At 36.7% G+C, this 20730-nt stretch overlaps 1 protein-coding gene across 3 annotated transcripts in view; it reads left to right on the forward strand.

The window, feature by feature from the left end:
• usp3 (ubiquitin specific peptidase 3) overlaps positions 1-19640 on the forward strand; it is a 24562-nt gene extending 4922 nt beyond the window's left edge. The window contains exons 2-15 of one of the 3 annotated variants that reach the window (XM_051689794.1): positions 2681-2741; positions 3563-3694; positions 6611-6694; positions 7633-7693; positions 8141-8223; positions 9847-9960; positions 11094-11207; positions 11509-11670; positions 12476-12582; positions 12672-12752; positions 12838-12956; positions 13048-13161; positions 14218-14285; positions 14514-19640. In XM_051689794.1, coding sequence (XP_051545754.1) covers positions 2681-2741; positions 3563-3694; positions 6611-6694; positions 7633-7693; positions 8141-8223; positions 9847-9960; positions 11094-11207; positions 11509-11670; positions 12476-12582; positions 12672-12752; positions 12838-12956; positions 13048-13161; positions 14218-14285; positions 14514-14694 — 1481 coding nt within the window. In that variant the 3' untranslated portion in view covers positions 14695-19640. Of the gene's footprint in view, positions 1-2680; positions 2742-3562; positions 3695-6610; positions 6695-7611; positions 7694-8140; positions 8224-9846; positions 9961-11093; positions 11208-11508; positions 11671-12475; positions 12583-12671; positions 12753-12837; positions 12957-13047; positions 13162-14217; positions 14286-14513 lie in introns of all 3 variants that reach the window. The other 2 variants (XM_051689791.1, XM_051689793.1) reach the window with 2 other exon arrangements.
• The last annotated feature ends 1090 nt before the right edge of the window (positions 19641-20730 follow it).

The following is a 20730-nucleotide window of genomic DNA, read 5'->3' on the forward strand; positions in this document are numbered from 1 at the left end:
TTTGAAGCTGGTATTGAGAATTGTAAAATTGCACTACCGACTACTGAAATTTTGGTATTGTGATAATGTATAGCATTTATTGTACATGGTAGATCTTGCTGCAATAACATGATAAAAAGTAGATCTCATTCCACAGAAGTGTGAGCACCCCTGCTGTAAATGATGGCGATAGAGGCTTTCCTTTATTTGACTACCATATGTAACATAAAATAATTACCATATGTAATTACCCAGTGCAGTTTACATTTCTGTCGCAGATAACTGAGTTGATTGCATAGGTACAGTATTAGGTTGGGCATCGGTCATAATTTTAGAAAAATGTACAACATGTTTTTGACATGTTACTTGAGCATGTAACTTAAATGTCCTTTTTCTCTCCAGTCAAGTAACTTTTTTACACAGACAAGTGAATGACCAATTTATTTGTCCGGAGGACAAGCACATGACAATGCTTTATGTCGAGCCCTGGCTCAAGTGTATGCTCTATTCTAGTCGATTTTGTGTTTTGAACATTTGTGAACTGCGTTAAACTCTGTCTCGTTTATGTTTTGTGGGTGTGACTTTTTTGCGATGTCATCACCATTCATATCTATACAACCAATGTGTTTATGATTAAATTACTACTAGAGCACAAAATTGTTAACAAGAGCACAAAGTTCTTTATAGATCTAGCCTCTTAATTTTGCTCTCAAAGTGCACCAGATTGATGCATTTAACTTTAAAATGTACCAAATTCTTACGGGGGAGTTTGCCCTTGGACTCCTCTAGAGGGTCCAAGGTCCACCCACCACAGTCTGTGGGAAACACTGTGTGTACATATATATATATATATGTGTGTTTATATATACACTGGTGGCCAAAAGTTTGGAATAATGTACAGATTTTGTTCTTATGGAAAGAAATTGGTACTTTTATTCAGCAAAGTGCTATTCAACTGATCACAATGTATAGTCAGGACATTAATAACGTTAAAAGATTACTATTACAATTTGAAAAAGAACTTCTTAAACTACTTCAAAGAGTTCTCATCAAAAAATCCTCCACATGCTGCAATGACAGCTTTGCAGGTCCTTGGCATTCTAGCTGTCAGTTTGTCCAGATACTCAGGTGACATTTCACCCTACACTTCCTGTAGCACTTGCCATAGATGTGGCACTTCTCACGCACCTTACAGTCTAGCTGATCCCACAAAAGCTCAATGGGGTTAAGATCCATAACACTCTTTTCCAATTATCTGTTGTGCAATGTCTGTGTTTCTTTGCCCTCTCTAACCTTTTCTTTTTCTTTTTCTGTTTCAAAAGTGGCTTTTTCTTTGTAGTTCTTCTCATAAGGCCTGAACCCCTGAGTCTTCTCTTTACTGTTGTACATGAAACTGGTGTTGAGCGGGTAGAATTCAATGAAGCTGTCAGCTGAGGACATGTGAGGGGTCTATTTCTCAAACTAGAGACTCTGATGTACTATCCTCTTGTTTAGTTGTACATCTGGCCTTCCACATCTCTTTCTGTCCTTGTTAGAGCCAGTTGTCCTTTGTCTTTGAAGACTGTAGTGTACACCTTTGTATGAAATCTTCAGTTTTTTGGCAATTTCAAGCATTGTATAGCCTTCATTCCTCAAAACAATGATTGACTGATGAGTTTCTAGAGAAAGCTGTTTCTTTTTTGCCATTTATGATCTAATATTGACCTTAAGACATGCCAGTCTATTGCATACTGTGGCAACTCAAAAACAAACACAAAGACAATATTAAGCTTCATTTAATGAACCAAATAGCTTTCAACTGTGTTTGTGATTTTCTAGTTCCAAATTAGCAATTTAGCATGATTAATCAAGGATAAGGTGTTGGAGTGATGGCTGCTGGAAATGGGGCCTGTCTAGATTTGATCAAAAATGACTTTGTTTTCTTCAAATAGTGATGGTGCTGTTTTCTACATCAGTAATGTCCTGACTATACTTTGTGATCAGTTGAATGCCACTTTGGTGAATTAAAGTACCAATTTTCTCCTGAAATAGCAAAATCTGTACTTTATCCAAACTTTTGGCCGCCAGTGTATACAGTATATTGTACATACTTTGTACTTTTTTTTAAGAAACTTCACCTGCTTTGTTTGAGCAATAAATATTGTTGTCCTGTTTGAATGCAGAAGGTGGCTAATAATTATGCTTTTCTTAAATGATCACTTAATATTTGCCTTTTTTTGTGTAGCCTATATTTTAATTAACCTTTTGTTCCAATATCAGAGCTTTACTGCTTTATAAATTGAGCTTTATCAGCGTGCAGGAAGTCAGCAGGTACGAAGAGCTTGTGTATATTGAATTTTTCCACATTTGTTGGGTTGCAAAAGACCAGCATTCACTAGAACTGACTGTTCCCTAGCAACAACTAATTCAGATGCTTGTTGTGAGCTGAGACGAAAAGTGATCAAGGCAATTAGAACAAAGCTCTCTCTCTACCAGAAGGCCAGCAAGAGATTACATTTAAAACAGACTCGCATGAGGTTGACATGCCGCCTTATCTCTTCATAATGCAAAACTGTATACCAAGCATGTATTATGCAGCAGGTGTCATGTTCTTGGCATGTGGGGCTGGTTTTATTCATTTGTAACAACCTTTCAACTAGACCAAACAGAATAGACTGAACCATATCATGGATGTTAATCATATATTTTTGGTGTTTTGTAGTTTGCCGGTCAAACAAAAGCCCATGGGTTTGCCTGACCTGTTTGAACGTGCATTGTGGAAGGTAAGTGCTTATGTATATACATACAAAAAAACACGTACTTTCAGTCTGTGTGTTCCTCATTCAGTCACATTCCTTATATATGATTTTAATATTACATAAAGTACTGGAGTTGCGAGTTCGAATGCAGGGCATGAATGACTCCAGCCAGGTCTCCTAAGCAACCAAATTATCCTGGTTGCTAGGGAGGGTAAAGTCACATGGGGCAACCCTCTTGTGGTCGCTATAATTCTCGCTCTCGGTGGGGCGCGTGGTGAGTTGTGCATGGATGCCGTGGATAATAGCGTGAATCCTCCACACGCGCTACATCTCCACGGTAACGCGCTCAACAAGCCACATGATAAGGTGTGTGGATTGAAAGTCTCAGACGCGGAAGCAACTGAGATTCGTCCTCCACCACCCAGATTAAGGCGAGTCATTACGCCACCACTAGGACTTAGAGCGCATTGGGAATTGGGCATTCCAAATTGGGGAGAAAAGGGGAGAAAAAATAAATAATATTACATAGTCTCTAGATACTTTTATATTTTAGCTGTGAATAGCTATTATAGTTAAAGGAATAGTTCACCCAAAAATTAAAATTCTGCCATCATTTACTCACCCTCATGTTGTTCCCAACCTGTATGAGTTTCTTTCCTTTGTGGAATTCAAAAAGAAGATGTTAGGCCTCTGTCGGCATTCACTTTCATTGTATTAAAAAACATGAGGGCGAGTAAATGCTGAGAGCATATTCATTTTCAGTTGAACTATCCCTTTAAATGAAAAGATCTTTATTTGTATTTGTCATCAATACATTGATTAAAGAACATTGTTTTCCCTGGCAGGTATGTTAATGGCCATGCGAAAAAGCATTTCGAGGAGATTCAAGCTCAAGGTGGTGGTCAGCGCAAGCCAGAGCGAGAGAAGTGTCAGCAGCACTCTGTGTGTATGGACTGTAACAGTTATAGCACGTTCTGGTAGGTTTCATCCCCATTAAAGTTTCTTTCCACAAACACTTTTAAAAGACGCTAATGAGAGGAGATTGTACAAAAACAAATGCTCAAATCAAAAAAATTACAGTGTTTTTCTTCCAGGAGAAAAAAAGCAAAACAAAAAATGACTAATCTCACACTAATTTTGTTCAATATAATGCTCTCTAGAATGAGAATGTCCCCTCCCCTAAATTATATATTATATACCATCTGACTCTTATTAGAAATATATAGCATCAAAGCCTATTGGCTATTTTATACAGTATATATATATATATATATATATATATATATATATATATATATATATATATATATATATATATGTATGTTTTGCCCCAACGTCCTGTTTCAGTAGGAAATATGTCAACACAAGAAAGGAAAACTGCACTCATCAAGTCATTTCACAGAGTTTTTTAAAACCAAGTAATAGCTTTCAATGAGCATTTCTGTACAGTACATTAACAAAATATGGTGACAGACATGTCCGTCAAATTTCAAATAGTCAAACTCCATTTAAAAGGCATCATTCTATAACCTAATATTAAAGGGGCCATGACATACTCTCTTTTTTTATCATTTTATCTTCCCTGAGGTTCACTTATAATGTCAGTAAAGTTTTTTTTTTGTTGCACCAAAACAGTCATAATTTAATAATATGTGATCTTTTTCCACCCTTTCTCTTGCTCTCTGTTTGAAACAGGTTTTAAGATGTCTGGCCCTTTAAGACTTCAATGATAACGCCCACTGTTCTGATTGGCTAACTTCGTGTAGCCCCTCAAATACAGCCATATTTGAAACTCAGTCGAAAGAAAATGAACAAACATTACATTATAATTGATTAAACTACATGTCAGGGTTAACACTGTATACCCAACATATTTCTGAATGTATCAAAATGTTCACTCAAGCACAGAAGCTATCAAACAGTCATGACATTTGAAACATTCGTGAATTAAACTGTGTACTCGGTTTCAGTTCCTTTGCAAAGCTTGAATCATATTGTAACTAGTTCACAAGCAATCCACTCTGATATGAGCCAAAAACATATAATCCACGCTGAAATTTTCAGAATATGCAAATGTTATACAGTCCATGGTGATGTTGGGTGCTTCAACCAGCTTCAACAAGCCAAAGTAGAGACGCTGGTCTTCACCGGAGCGACATCTCACATCTTCCATGTTTGTATACACACACAGAACGGCATGTGTTTCTCCCAGACAGTGGCGGAGGCTGAATGAGATGCGTTTTTAAAAGTTGCTCTTGTACCGCTCTTAAAACGCGGCACACATCGCCGGAAACTCATTGAAACGATTAAAGTCGTCAATCTAGTCCATGTTTACAAGACCAACAATTAAATGTAGCACAGATGAGTGCAAAAACGGACCAGGACGCCTTCAAAACAACAGGAAACAGTGTAACTGAATTAAACACAATGGGGAATCCTTTTTCGAGTAATGCCTTTATACCTTTTTAATACCACATCACATTTGAGGTTTAAAACGGCATCCTGACAGCAGCGAAGCACCACCTCTCACCAGACAATCACCCACCGAACAAATGTTTAAACTTGCATGCAGATTTAAAAGGAAATAACCATCCCATCAGACAACTTGAAAAAGTGATTACATACCCAAGAACTTCACGGCTCTTCCTCAGTGTGTCTGTCTGATTTGAACATGCAGGGTGACAAGTATAAGCACACACATCTGAAGCTGAACTAACACAGATACTCCACTAAAACAACCGATAATTTTGCTCGAAATGTTGCGTTTGTTCTAAGATTAAATCTCAGCTGCATCTGGGAGAAACAGCGCGCCGGTTTTGTTCGCGCTTTCTTTGTCTTTGACTGTTTTGCAGTTTATTATCATTCAGTAACACACTGATATAGTGATTGATGTATGTCCTCATGAAATCATACACACTCTCTTCAAAATCACAACACCACAACGAAATAATTTACTATTTACTTGATAACGGAAATAACGCCCACATTTCTCACAAAGCATCACGGGATGTTGGAAAAAGGTGGATTAAGGAGGAAGTTTTGAGTTCTGAAACTTACAGTATGTAAGTTTAACTGTATTTTTATAGTACAATGACAACTTATGTCAAAAGATCAAGGACAATTTGATTCCTCATGTCATGACCCCTTGAAATAATATGAAATGGTTTGACTTTGTATTGTTTTAAAATTTAAAATTCATCTGGTACACCACTTCTATGACATTTACAGTTATTCACGTGTTTTATTTTTTACTCATTTTGTTTTCTCAGGTCAAGCATTAGTGCAAGGCCTAATAAATGTGTGCAAAAAAGCCAAACTAAATAAGTAATTAATAATTTTAATAATTTAAAAAGAATGCTTGCCCTTTGATTTAATGTTATTTGTGTTATCAGTGTTAAAAAACGTGTATTTTGAAAATATAAAAGGTTTTGTAAAAGAACATTAGAGGAAGAAGAGGCTGCTCAAATGTGCAAATGTGAATTTTTTTCACATGGTTCATTTAAATATATCATTGGTGTTACATTGTTTAAAGTTCATGTAAAAGATTATTATTGGGAATTTTTTATTTATTTAATGGAATGATTTATTTATTTTAGTCTGATCAGTGGTGAGATTTGTGATGCTATTAACGCCATCTTAGAAAACGTATCTTTTAAGAGAATTTGTCACTGGTGTTATCGTCACTGATGTCACAACCCTTGTTTCATTCGTGAAAAAAAATTAAATGATAAAATAAAGAAAAACAGTCAATTGATCCTTTATGAATAAAAATAATGTCAAGATGTTAAAACATTTTTACCCTCAGTTTTTATGGGCAAAAACTGAAAGTCTACGTTTTTTTAATTTTTTTATTTTTTATCATTCCTGTTGACCTTCTTGCTGTTTACCTGCAGTTACAGATGTGACGAAACTGTAGTGAATGACACAAAACTGGGACATGTGCAGAGGGTCAGAGAGCATCTTCAGAGTTTGGAAAAGTAAGTTACTGTCATGTTAAAATTTTAAAAGGCAATACAATATATACAGTAGATTTGCACACCCGACAACCTCAGAGAGAATGGTGAGCACATCTCTTTCAAAATTCTAATATAAATGTTTGTGGATTGGGACCAATTTTATGAAAAAAAACAACAAAATGAATCAAGATCAGTCAAATTTCAGTCTGTCTACAGTCAGTATGTTTATATGCGCAGTTATAACTGAGCCTCAGTGAGTTTTTGCGTAGTCAATCTACAGCGTTTTCACTGTCCAAGTATACACAATGCGCAATTGAATATTTGAAGGAAAGACATCAGCTAAAGAAGTGCCGGTAATACATGTCACGTATCATCTCTGTCTTTCGGCGAATGAGCGCAACGGCGAGGCCAACTGAGGTCCGATTAACGTGTTACACACTGGACAAAGTCACCTACAAACCCATTATCTACGTCTGTTACTACATCTTCGCAAAATCGCACTGTTACAGTTTCAGTTGGACTAAAACATTTACATGACATTTAAAAAAGACAAAATATTGTTTTTAGTCGGACTGAAATCTAACTTTTAAAGTGCATGTAAACGTACTGAGTGATTAACATTATTTGAGTTACTGATACAGTAAATGGTCTGCCTCCTTTAGCAAAAAGATACAAATTAAAAATGTTGTGTATGATTGAAGGCACAAACCAATGTAAATATACTTTTGTGCCTTCAATCATACACAACATTTTTAATTTGTATCTTTTTGCTAAAGGAGGCAGACCATTTACTGTATCAGTAGGAAAAGGTCAAGGAGATTCAGAAATGTTAAGCCTCTTGAAACAAATTTGTCTTGTTTAGTAAATGAATTAATAAATACAGTACATAAACCTTTGATATTATTATTTAAAACGAGTAATTCTACCACTTTATTCAGCTCTATTTCCCATACTGACAGACAACGGAAAAGAAAGCTTTCCGACAGTTCATCTCCTGACAACAAGCTGAAGAAGGACAATGTAAGTAACTATCGTTATGAGTGTGTGTTAACATATTGATCTGTGGTAGTCAATGTTTAATCATTGGATAACAGAAATGTGTATAAAATGGCCCAGTGTGCTAAAACTTGATGTAATGTGATGCAAATATCTACTTATCTAACCACGTTTAAAGCTGCAGTGTGCAATTTCTGTCAGACTAGTGGCACCAAACAGATTTACAAAAATACTGTTTCCAAAACTCTTTCCCTATCTGCCATTGGTCAAACAAACAGATAGTCCCGCCCCCAAACTCATGCCATTGGTTGAGCCAATGTTGCTGTGGGATAGATACAGAAACATTACTCATCAAGTTAAATTATAATGAATGTTTTGCAATGAGCTCACTTTTTTAACTAAAATTGTTTATGCATGATTTGTCAAATGTGTCATGGTTTCATATTATTCTTTCTAAATGATCCCATGCAGGATGGCTCTCCTGCTCTTTGTGCCACGGGCCTGCGCAACTTGGGCAACACCTGCTTCATGAATGCCATCCTCCAGTCCCTGAGGTAAAAGCAACCCTCTTGACCCCAGCCAAGGGCAGCCGGCATGCATAGCCTGGCAGGATGTGGGTGGCCTGGCTGCCTGAGGTTGGATTGCCTCCCTGCTCTCTTTTGGAGCCTCTGGGACATGCCGAAGTATAGCGGTGCCTCTGTGGCCAGTGAGCTGGCTGGAATGGTGGTTGGTGGGCAGCCAGAGGATGGATTAGGCCGTCTGCCTGCTAACCACCGCCAACCTTACACTGGCCGGGCTGACGGTTACACCGCAGCCAGTAGCTCAGGCCAAATATTATATCCATCGCTCAGCCACAGAACTATTCAGAGGAAACATTCATTTCACTTATGTGCTTTAGGTTATGGAGTTTTTGTATGACATACTGTATTGTTAAGGCAGCTGTTTGGCAGTAATCTCACCTAATGGACATTCAATGTGTCATATTTTCTTATTAGTATTAGTTGAAAAAACATCCATGTTGTTGTTTTAATGACTGCTTAAAGGAATATTTCACATTAAAATGAAAATTCTGTTGTCATTTACTCATGTCCAAGTTCCAAAGCTTTAGGACTTTCTTATTTTTTCAAAATTTTGAAGATTGTAGTTGGTCGTTCTTCTTCATGCAACAACAGTGACTGGGCACTGGAGCTGAAGCTTAAAAAAGGATACAAAATCACCATCAAAGTTTGATAAAAAATAGTCCATATGACCTTTGGACTATATTCCAAGTTTTCTGAAGTCATACGATAGCTTTGTGTGAGAAAAAGATTGAAATTTAAGATAAAAATTTCCACTGCAGAACGGCTGAAACCAGATCATTGTGTCAACGGAGATCTGATCAGTCCAATTAAAAAATTAATGATTCAGACTGTTTTTTTTTTTGTTTTTTTTTAACAGAATCAACTGATACATTGAAACGATTTGACTCAAAAGAATCAAGAAATGGATACTGCTACTTTCATGATTATTAGTGAATAACAATTAAAATGTTTGTTCCTCACACAAAGCTATCATATGTTTCAGAAGACTTGTAATATAGCGCACAAGTAGTGTGCAGTTGGGTAAAGTTATAACACTTTAATATCACTTTTATGTCCTTTTTGATGCTTGAAAGCTCTAGTCCCCAATATTGTAATTACATGGAAAAGATCAACTAGTACATTCTTTAAGATTTCCCCTTTTGTGTTCCATGGAAGATAGAAAGTCATGGGTTTGCAAGTAAATAAGGTTAAGTAAATAATGACAGATTTTTTATTTTATTTTAGGTGAAATATTCCTTTAAGAAACCCTTAATTTTTATGAAAGCATTGTTTTCACTCTGTCACAGGTTTGTTTTATAGCAGTGCTTTCATGCAACTGTCTGGACTTGACTTTGTTTTATGGCTTGGATCAGGACACTAAATCTACCTTTTCCATTTGCACACTTTTGCTGGTTCTAATCCATGGAAAAGGAAGACTTGGCAAAGTATTCACAATATTTTAACATATTGTTGATGTTTGTTTAATTTGCGTTTTGGAAAGATACACCAGAAGGTCATAACTCAAGAAGGATTTAGGATCAACATTGCCAGTTATGTTAGAGACATCTCTGTTTGGTTCAAATCTGTTTTTTGTTTCCCTTCCCTGCTTCCCTCCAGTAACATCCAGGTGTTCAGCTGTTATTTCAAGGAACTGCCCTCTGTAGCCTTACGAAGTGGGAAAACGGCGGGAAGGAGAATGTACCATACCAGAAGCCAAGGGGACAGCAGTGTGTAAGGTCCTCTCCACTGGATGACGAGGGGGGAGGGGGGTCCTTTTTCTGAAAGAAATAGTAGAGAAAAAGAAATATTGCTACATGGCAAGAGCTTTTACTTACAGTATCTATTAATGTGCTCACAATCACATGCTAAAGTCTAATAAAATAACGAGTGCGTTTACATCCACATCAATATGCTAAGAACAATAAAAATCAGCTTATTCAAAACAAAATCTGTCAATGCAAGATAACAGTGTTTACGAGATATGAAATAATCAGGTAAGTTTGCGCTCAAATACAGAAAATACTCAAAAACATGCTCAAATACAGTATTACTTCCCACAAACTCTCATTATTATTTCTTTGGAATATTTAAATGATTTATTCACTACAGACTTACTACCTGTATTTTACCTTGACAAAAATGTCTTGTTCACTTTTTAAAGTTAACGTGAAATCAAAATTTACCCAGTTTACTTTCTTAATACAGGATCAGTGCATGTTACGGCAAAAAAAAAAAAAGAAAAAGTTTGTCTTCATAATCTTTCATCAAAATGTAATAACTTGCTCCGCCTCTGAAACAACTTTTTCCACTGATCTCACTTAGGCCAAACTGGCTATTGGTTAACCAATATTGGTTAATGTTAACCAGTAGTCAAAAAGTAATTTAGGAATTGTTTTAGCATGCTTCCATTTAGGTCTGGAACCCCCACTTTTCACGATGCAATAATTTCCAAATAGATAAAATCAAGTCCTGTCCTTAATTTTTTCCCATTGAATATGTCCCATTACAGAAGTAAAATGGGTTGTGAATGCATATTCATGCTTAATTCATGTTATTAGAATTTAATTAGAATTTCGATTTTAAAATTACATTTAAATTATTTTGCACCTAAAACTATATTTTTATTAATTGTATTTTGTCAATGTTATTTTTTTAGTATTTAATTTATTAATTTAATTAAAATCCATTAATTATTTTTTCTTTGCATATTTTTTATATATTTAAAAAAAATTACATTTCATTTAAAGACATATTTAGATTTGTATATTTTAGTCATGTATGAAATAAGCACTAGAATATCTCTGAGATTCTTGTTGCCTGTAATATCAATTAAAATGCTTGTATTTCTCTACTCTATTGTGCAGGTCTCTGGTTGAGGAGTTCAGGAAAACTCTCTGTTCACTTTGGCAAGGGAGTCAGACAGCCTTCAGTCCAGACGCACTCTTTTATGTCATCTGGAAAATAATGCCAAGTTTCAGGTATCATAAAATCATGCACTGCACAATTTTTTTCTTAGATTCATCATTCTGAGCTTTTCTAATGATATACCACATAACTGAAATTCAATAAAATGTTTTTCATCATTTGAGCTCTTGAGACATTTGTCTTTTCGATCCATTTTCCTCTCTATTTGGTGTACAATAGTGATCATTTAAACATGCATGAAGAAAAGGCATTTGTCTGTGTGCATTAAAATGTATTAGATGTAGATTTTTAAAGCTAAATATATTCCAGTCCTGATAAATGACTCTTAAGCTTTAAATCGGATGTTCATTGCAGGGGTTACCAGCAGCAGGATGCTCATGAATTTCTCCGTTACCTGCTGGATCATCTGCACCGAGAGCTGCAGGGAAGCAATAATGGGTCACCCAGTCCTGCCTTGCCTGCTGACCGACCCAAACAGCCCTCAGAGAGCAAATGCTACATGTACGAGACAACACTGTAAAAAAATACTTATCATTTCTACTCTTTTATCATATCCTTAACCCTTAATATGAGCATTAGTAATAGTGATGCTTGCAGAACATCTTGCTATCCTTAATTAAACACATTTTCTCCTAATATTGTCAATGAAACAGTACACAGATGGCTAGGGGCAAATTTCTAAATCGAGGTAGGTCTATCGTAGCAGGCTGCCCCTTATTCCATATCTCCCCTGCTAGTTGAGCGATTATGTGGGCAGCAGTTAGAAAGATAACTCTTTACACCGCACAGATGGAAGTCTCTTTTCGCACTCTTGAGACGACTGGTCCCACACTTCCCCGCTGCTAGCAGCATAGCCACCGTGTTGCATTTGTATTTATAGCCGCAGACAGCACACACCAAGTGAGGAAGCCCCTGGTCGGGGGCTGAGTGGATTTGCTAGGGTTAGTGAAAAGGAAGTGCTCTGTTGTGGCGTGCTCAGTGGATTGTGCTGAACAAAATGGCAGGTTAATACTGCTGTGAATAAACAGACTAGACATGCCTTTACAAAGTTCAGATACTGAAGAACGAGAACTGTACTCTAGTGGGCTTATCTACCTCTCAAATGCATGGTTTCAAAGATGAAAATGCTGTCATCATTTGCTCACCCTCAAACCTGTATGACTTTCTCTTATGCAGAACACAAAAGGAAATGTTTTAATGAATATCACCAGCTGTCTTTCAATACAATGACTGGCCTCACTTTTAAAGCTCCAAAAAAGACACAAAAGTGTCATATAATATAAAACAACTTTGCATCAATACCATTTCTTTCTTCTTTTAGAAATGGGACCTCCACTATTGTTACATCTTTGTTTGGTGGTGTCCTTCAGAATGAGGTGAACTGCTTGATATGTGGGACCGAGTCGAGAAAATTTGACCCATTCCTAGGTGAGACATCAGCACAGAACATTAATGTGACTCTAAAAGCTTTGTCAGCCTTTGTCGCCATGGTTACACTAAATCCTGCTCTCCTGCAGATCTTTCATTGGACATTCCCAGCCAATTCAGAATCAAGACCACAAAAGACCAGCAACCAGGGCCAACGTGCACTTTGAGTGGTAAGGGCTGTAATCAGAAACTATGAAATGGTATCAGTTCAGCTCCAATTGTTCTTTTCTGACACTGAGCGTGTACTTTGTTCAGATTGCCTTCGTAGTTTCACAGACCTAGAGGAACTCGACGAGACGGAACTCTATATGTGTCACAAGTGCAAAAAGCGACAACTGTCCACCAAGAAGTTTTGGGTCCAGAAAATGCCCAAGGTGACAGAAGTGCAGAAATATATGATCTTGAAATGAAATGCGTTTCTTATAGTTTGCAACAACTGCCTTATGTGTAATTTCCACCATGTAGGTGCTGTGTTTGCATCTGAAGAGGTTCCACTGGACAGCGTTTCTGAGAAATAAAATTGATACATATGTAGAGTTTCCCATGCGCGGCCTTGACATGAAAAGTTACTTGTTAGAGGTGAGCAAACCATTTATTATGAATTATGAATGTTACTTGTAACCGGAAAGAACTGTCTCAGACGTTTACACTGTGTCCTAACCAGGTGTAACACCATTGAAATCATAACTTTAGGTTTTTGTCCAAACTGGCTGTGACCATGATAATCAACAATATATTTTGTCGGTCGCTTGGCGTCTAATTTTTGTTGCGATAACTTGTAAGTCTTTAAAGACAGACCTACTGTGAGCTCTGAGGTTGTTAATCGATGCTATATGCTTCGCTAAACCCATCAGTCTGCTTTATTTCAACATCATTAAAAAAAAATTGCGTTTAAAAATGGAATTCTTGGTGAAGAACTACATTACCCATAATCCCGAAGAGAGATCCACCAATCAGAGAATCGCAGCCAACAAAGTGCACCAAAAGAGCTCTGCAGCGACCGTCCATTTGCAAGTCGATTTGGTCTCCCTATAATTTATCTATTTGTACACATCTGAATATTTTGCAACATAATTAAAATACATTGTTTTTACACTTATGATCAACAACTTTAAAACAATAGTTTTATTTTTTCCATTGTTTTTAATTTTACTATGTCATTTGCAATGTCTCATGTGATTGTAGTTCATTTCTTCATGAAAGATGTTAAGAACACAGTTTTCTATATTTGTCTTTGTCTGATTTTCAAATACTTTTTAACTTCAAATCAAAGTTTGTAATGTTTCACCTCGGAGCTGGTTGGTTAGGTTCATGGCTTACAACTCTTTTATGAAGGATTTTTTGAAATCCTTATGGAAAAAATGAATAAAAAACACTTCCGGAAACCAAGACAGCTGAAAAACTGGGCATGCACTGTTGCGCTCTATAAAAAAATCAAATATGTTCTGATTGGCTGTTATTATGTGCACAGAATTTTCGGCTTCAATGTGGGCAAACAATTCACTTGTCGCTGGAAATTTGTTGTGTAGCGCCTGGTTAGGACACGGTGTTAGATTTTCACATATTATAGGTTTGTTCCCACATTTATAGTCAATATATTTCTTTAATAATACTGTAAAATGATTGTATATTCAGCCTGAAAACAGCTTGCCTGAAAGATGTCTGTATGATCTTGCTGCTGTTGTGGTACATCATGGATCTGGGTAAGTAAAATAAAAAAATTGAAAATGAAATGTTTCACTTGGAAAGAACTCGTGCATATGAATCATTTCTTTGTGACCTGATAGTTTAGTTCCTCTGTTAGCCACTAGGGGGAGATGGTATATCAGGAGCTCTGGTGATCTTCCCTGTTATTTAAATTCATGTAATCACAGTCTAACAGAATATGAATCCTGTATTACATGGAATTACATCTCCGTCCTCTCCCACAGCATCGGCTCTGGTCATTACACAGCATACGGACGTCACGAGGGTCGATGGTACCACTTTAACGACAGCACGGTCACTCTGGTCAGCGAGGAGGCTGTGCTTAAGGCCAAGGCCTATATCCTGTTCTACACAGAGCATATCGATCAAGACAAGCAAGTCTCAGAGAGTCACCCCAAGCTTTAATAAGACTAACTGTACTTCCTCCAGCTCAGTACAACCGATCAGTTACTGGACCTTCTTATGTGTATAGTCTGTTTTATGTTATCCAGGTATCATTTCCGCATCACAAAACCTCAATACAAACCGAACTGCTGCTTATGTTTTAATCTGACACATTGCCGTTTAATAGATTGCCTCAGTTTTTTGTTTTCATATGTCACCAGTGTAAGGTTTGTTAGTGACTGAAATGAGAAATGATTACAAAGGTAATACTTATTCATAGCAAAAATGGATGACTCAGATTGACTCTTGAAACAAAATGCTTTACAGCTGAAAATCAGATATTTTTCTCACTAAGTGTGTTTCTGTGTCAGACACGATGGCCTCCCACTCACAACAATGTTCTTCTGGTTGTTCCAGGAAAATGTATTTGAATTAAAGGGATAGTTCACCCAAAAATGACAATTGGGTCATGATTTACTCACCCTCATTTGGAGCAACATAAGGATGAGTAAATGATGACAGAATTTATTTTGGGTGAACTATTACTACATTGTTGATGGGGGTATTTCCAAGCCAAAACTTGAAATAGATGATGTTACGTGATAATAAAAGTGTCATTTGTACCACAAAGCGGTAGTTGATTCAAATACAGCTGTCACCTCACTAATGTGAACATTACTTTTGAAGAGAGGGTCCACTATCTCATGTGTTTTGTGTCCTTTATGCTTGAAAATGTTTGAAATGTACAGTTTCTGTCCTTTTAGAATTAAAGGGATGCAGATTGTGCAGAGGTTAGCTGTTTGTTTTTTTATGTTGATCCAAAATCATTTGTCTATGATATGAAGTTCATGTCAGAGGCAAAATTTGTTTCTCTTCAGATCATCAAATAAGGGAACATTCCTACTAATATTCACAGTTTGTTTTTGTCATGAAAAAAACAATAGTTAATTATTCTGACATTTTTTATGTGAGGCCCTCTCATGCTAATTGTTAAGATAATAAATTGTATTGCCAGAATTTGGATAAACTTCATTACAAAGCATCATTATATTCTCAAAAACGAAAACTTCCTACCATGTAATTCACAATCTAAAAATGTAATTGTATTAATATATTGGTGTTTCTTCAAATTCAGGCACTTAAATGTCCCTGGGGTTGATTTTCATCAAAACAGATTAAATAAATAAATAAATAAATTATACACGGATCTTGTTAAAACCAAATTGGAAACTTTTTACCAGGCCTTCATCATTTATTTTTGGTACTTCTCAAATGCCTTATACAGTATGTATAGATTTGATTGTTTTAGTCTAATCCCAGACCCAGACTTTCAATATTAAACAAATTTATTCTGAATGCAATTAATTTATAAAGTTAAAAGCATTATTTTTTCTTAATCGCAATTAACGTATTTACCGTTAATAAAGCATAACTTAACAGTATAAACACTGGTTGGAAGGGCTGAACCTTTGTGATGTGTCTGCCAGTAGTCATTACATGGTGGGGATAGAGATCTTAATGCTATCTGTTGTACAAAACAAGCCTAGATGGGACTTGTGATAGAAATCAAGTATTATTTAGCCTAAGGAAGGTACAATTTAATTACCACAGAAGCACATTAAGTCTTAACAATCACAAAAGAATGAGATGTTTTTGTCTGCAAGCGCTTTTCATGTGAAGTTCAAAGCGGAACTTGACACTGTCGTTAATCATGGCTTTATGATTGCTGTAGCAAAGTGGATAGCCACAGTCTACCGGCTGATTAATATTGTGGATGAAAGTTTAGGAGATTTAATGCCCATTGCAATGAAAATCCAACCTATACGGGGGCTAGTTCTTTCAATTAGTCAAACTCACACTTAGGCTTTGGGAATCGTTTAATGTTACTTGAATTGGTGCTATTTTAGTGCATTTCTATCTTTTTACTGTGGAAGGCTTTGTTTGGAAAATGTTAAATTAAGCATTATATTGTTATATAGTGTTTCCTAAGATGAAAATAAATGCATTTTGACAGGACAAGAAGTATATATAGTGTCAAATTTTAGCACTTTCAAAATCTGCGATTAAAAAAAATGATGTAATTGCGCTAAAAATTTTAATCGACTGACAGCACTAATAGAAATACAAATTATATTACATATTTAAAACTTTGATGATCTAAATAAAGAGCTAAATCAGCATAAACCATGTCTATATTTTGTGGGGAAATTATTTTTATACATTTTTAAAAATAACAACTGTCCCACAGTTGTGCGGTCACAAGTGATTTTTGAAGAAAACTGAAAATTCAAAGTAAAGAGTACAATAACTTGTACTCTTGTACTCAAAGAATACTTTGATTGGGTGTCATTTTCAGTTTTACCAAATGACGCAAAAAATTTGAAAATATATTTCAATTGCGTGTATTTAGGGTAAAGTGTCAGCTGTGAAATTAGCCTTAGCATGACAAAGGAGGTGTCCAATTTATTTAAAAACATTTAAAAAATGTCATTTCCATCAGCGTCATTTCCACCACAGAACTCTACTAAACACAATACAGAATTTGAGAAAAAATAACAAAAATGACATAAATCTCCTATGATGCATGTACATACACTGTTGGACAATGGTAGCAGACAGATTAGATAAACTAGTTTTTAAGAGATTTTACTTTATAGAAATCCCAGTGCAAAAAGTGCCCGAAGTATAAGAAACACCCATATATAAAGAAAAAATCAACGATATCCTTTAAAAAAAAAAAAAAAAAAAGGGTTTTATAGAGGATATAGTGTTTAATAAGCCTACCTTTTATTTGGTATATTGTCAGAATCAGAATGTGCTTTATTACCAAGTGTTCTCACATACACAAGATTTGTTTTTATTTATTTTTTTTGGTGATAGGAGAAACAAGTGCACACAGAACATTACAGTGAGACACAGAATATAAAACAAGGTAAGAGTATAAATAGACATACAAATAATAGGACATAGAATGGCGTATGTACATATGCAAGTGGTAATGTATGTGCAAGTTAGGGGTATGTACAGTTATTGAATTAAATATGTGAATTTACATATGTACATGCTGGGTTGGGAGGGTTACTTTTGAAAAGTATTCCACTACAGATTACAGAATACACACTGTAAAATGGTACTTTAGCACTGGTAGATTTTTTCACTTGTTTTGACTATAAAAACTCTGCCAGTACAGTAAGACAAAATACATGTTAAAAATACATTCTCTGAAAAACCTAAATATCTTATGCAGTGTTGTTTCTAAAACAAGATAAATCTAAATGATCTTGTTTTAAAGATTTTTAGATATTTTTACAGGAAAATAATAAAACAATTATCACGAATAAGATTTTTGCCCTAATATCAAAGGTCTTACTAGAAAAAAAAAATTATGATCCAATGTGAATTTTTTTTGATAAAAAAATATGATCGTGTCTGGTAACATGCATGTAAAACGGTTAGAAATAGCATTTTAGCTTGGCGTAAAGCTGACAATTTATATGTATAAATGTTTTCCATCTTAAAAGGACTAAATATTAAATGAAACAAATGACAATAAAATGCAAAGTAATCTCTTCAGTAATCAAAATACTTTTTGAATGTAACTGTATTCTAAATACCAATGATTTCAATTGTAAATGTAGTGGAATACAGTTACTTATATTTTGTATTTTAAATACGTAATCCCATTACATGTATTCTGTTACTTCCCAAACCTGTGTACATGAGATATGTATTTACATTATTGCACTATGGGGGAGTCCTGAGGCAGTTTAATTGTTCATGAGGAAAATGGCCTGAGAGTAAAAACTGTTCTTGTGCCTGGATGTCCTGGTGCTCAGTGCTCTGTAGCGCCGGCTAGAAGGCAGCAGTTCAAAGAGGGATTGGGCAGGGTGTGTGGGGTCCAGAATGATTCTACCTGCACATTTCCTCACTCTGGAGACGTATAGGTCTTGGAGGGTGGGCAGGGGGGCACCAATAATCCTCTTAGCAGTCCTGACTGTCCGTTGTAGTTTTCTTCTGTCTGATTTAGTGGCTGAACCAAACCCGACAGTTATAGATGTACACAGGACAGACTCAATGACGGCCGAGTAGAACTGTGTCAGCAGCTCCTGTGGCAGCTGGCGAAGGAAGTACAACCTCTGCTGAGCCTTCTTCACAATGGAGTCTATGTGGGTGTCCCACTTCAGGTCCTGAGAGATGGTAGAGCCCAGGAACCTGAATGACTCCACTGCTGCCACAGTACTGTTCAGGATACCATTATCATCTTCACTGTTTTGAGTGTGTTCAGCTCAAGGTTGTTGTGACTGCACCAGACAGCCAGCTGATCAACCTCCAATCTGTATGCAGACTCATCATGGATGAGGCCGATGACCATGGCGTTGTCTGCAAACTTCAGTAGCTTGACAGTGGGGTCTTTTGCAGTGCAGTCCTTCGTGTACAGAGAGAAGAGCAGTGGAGAGAGAACACATCCCTGAGGAGCACCAGTGCTAATAATTAGGTCCCAGCTGTGAGTTTCCCCAGTCTCACTAGCTGCTGCCTATCTGTCAGAAAGCTGGTGATCCATCGACAGATTGGGGTGGGCACGGAGAGCTGGGTCAGTTTGGTTGAGAGAAGATCAGGCATGATGATATTGAAGGCTGAACTGAAGTCCACAAATAGGATCATTGCATAAGTCCCAGGTCTGTCGAGGTGTTGCAGGATATATATAATATTGTACAGTGATTGTTAACCTGGGTGTGTGTGGCCAGGAGTAAAAAGGATCTGACACTTGTGTAATGATTGTGGTTTAGTTGGGTGTATTTTGTGTGTATAAGGAGATATGCCCTTGCTCAGTTTTAACATCCTAATAGGGATTGGACAGTTCTGTACGACAACGTGCAGCGAGCATGTATTTCTTCTGTTCTGCCCCATGTCATCGCTCCAGGCGGAGTGACTTTTTCTTTCAAGCGGAACACTGAAATTGTTGCATGTACATGCGTTCTCTGTCTTGTTCTTCAAAGCATAATTTCAATGTCACTCACTGTGAAATGTAAACGTTGAATAGCTCTAATGACATAAAGCACTCTAAAACAATAAGAGGGAGTGCTTCAATCTCTTTGTGAGATCTTTCTTTCTTTGCCTTCCTCCTTACTCCTTCTATCAATTGCTGCCACCCACACACACACACACACGAGCACCTGGTGGCAGAACAAACACTGGGGCTCCCCACACGTCACGTGCCAGTGAGGTAGCGTTCCTAACAGGCAAGAAGAACAGGCCCTCCTGTGTCGTGGGGAGGAACAGCTGCTCCTTGCGGTTTGCTTGCTCTCCCACAGGTGTCTGTCTGAAGTTGTTACACCGTCCTCTTAAGGGAGGATGAAAATAAAGAGTCTTTCTCTCTCCAGGAGGTTAGGTCACAGCTGCCGATCAACTCACGTTGCTCTGTTATTAGGTGCCACTACGTCAGTTAGCACAGCTAGTCATGACTCACTGAGAGTGACTCACGTGGCTGTAATCACACTAAACCCGGGAAAAGGCCATGCCAGCGCACCTATATCAGGTGCCATATCGAGTGTAGATACTGTATACAATAATTCCAGAAAGCAAGCTGGCAGAAATTGTGCTAGTTTCAGCTCATTTTTGCTGTTCACTGTGTTCAGTATGCAGAAATCATGCACAACCACAGGTCGCTGTGTAATTTCAGTTCAGTTTGAGATGCTGCCAAAAACGAATGCCTTCCTCCAACACTAGAGTTAGCCAAGTTTTACCCATAGCGAATTCATTCGGTCCAACCAATATTTAGGCTGCCATTATAAGAATAAAGGCAGCAAAACTAGGAAATGATATAAATGGCTGTATGGTAGTTATATAGTGACTAAAATGTCAAATAAATCAAAACTACCATATATTTTAGCTTCTTATTCTGCCAACTTCATGAGGTGCCACGTAGGATGAATTTTAAAGGATTATTCCGGGATCATTACAACTAAAGCTTAATCGACAGCATTTGTGGCATAATGTTGTTGACCACAAAAATGGATTTTGACTTGCCCCTCCTTTTCTGGGTTAAAGTGAGGCACT

Source organism: Myxocyprinus asiaticus, chromosome 46 (genome assembly GCF_019703515.2).
Source record: "Myxocyprinus asiaticus isolate MX2 ecotype Aquarium Trade chromosome 46, UBuf_Myxa_2, whole genome shotgun sequence".
In the NCBI taxonomy this organism is placed as follows: Eukaryota; Metazoa; Chordata; class Actinopteri; order Cypriniformes; family Catostomidae; genus Myxocyprinus; species Myxocyprinus asiaticus.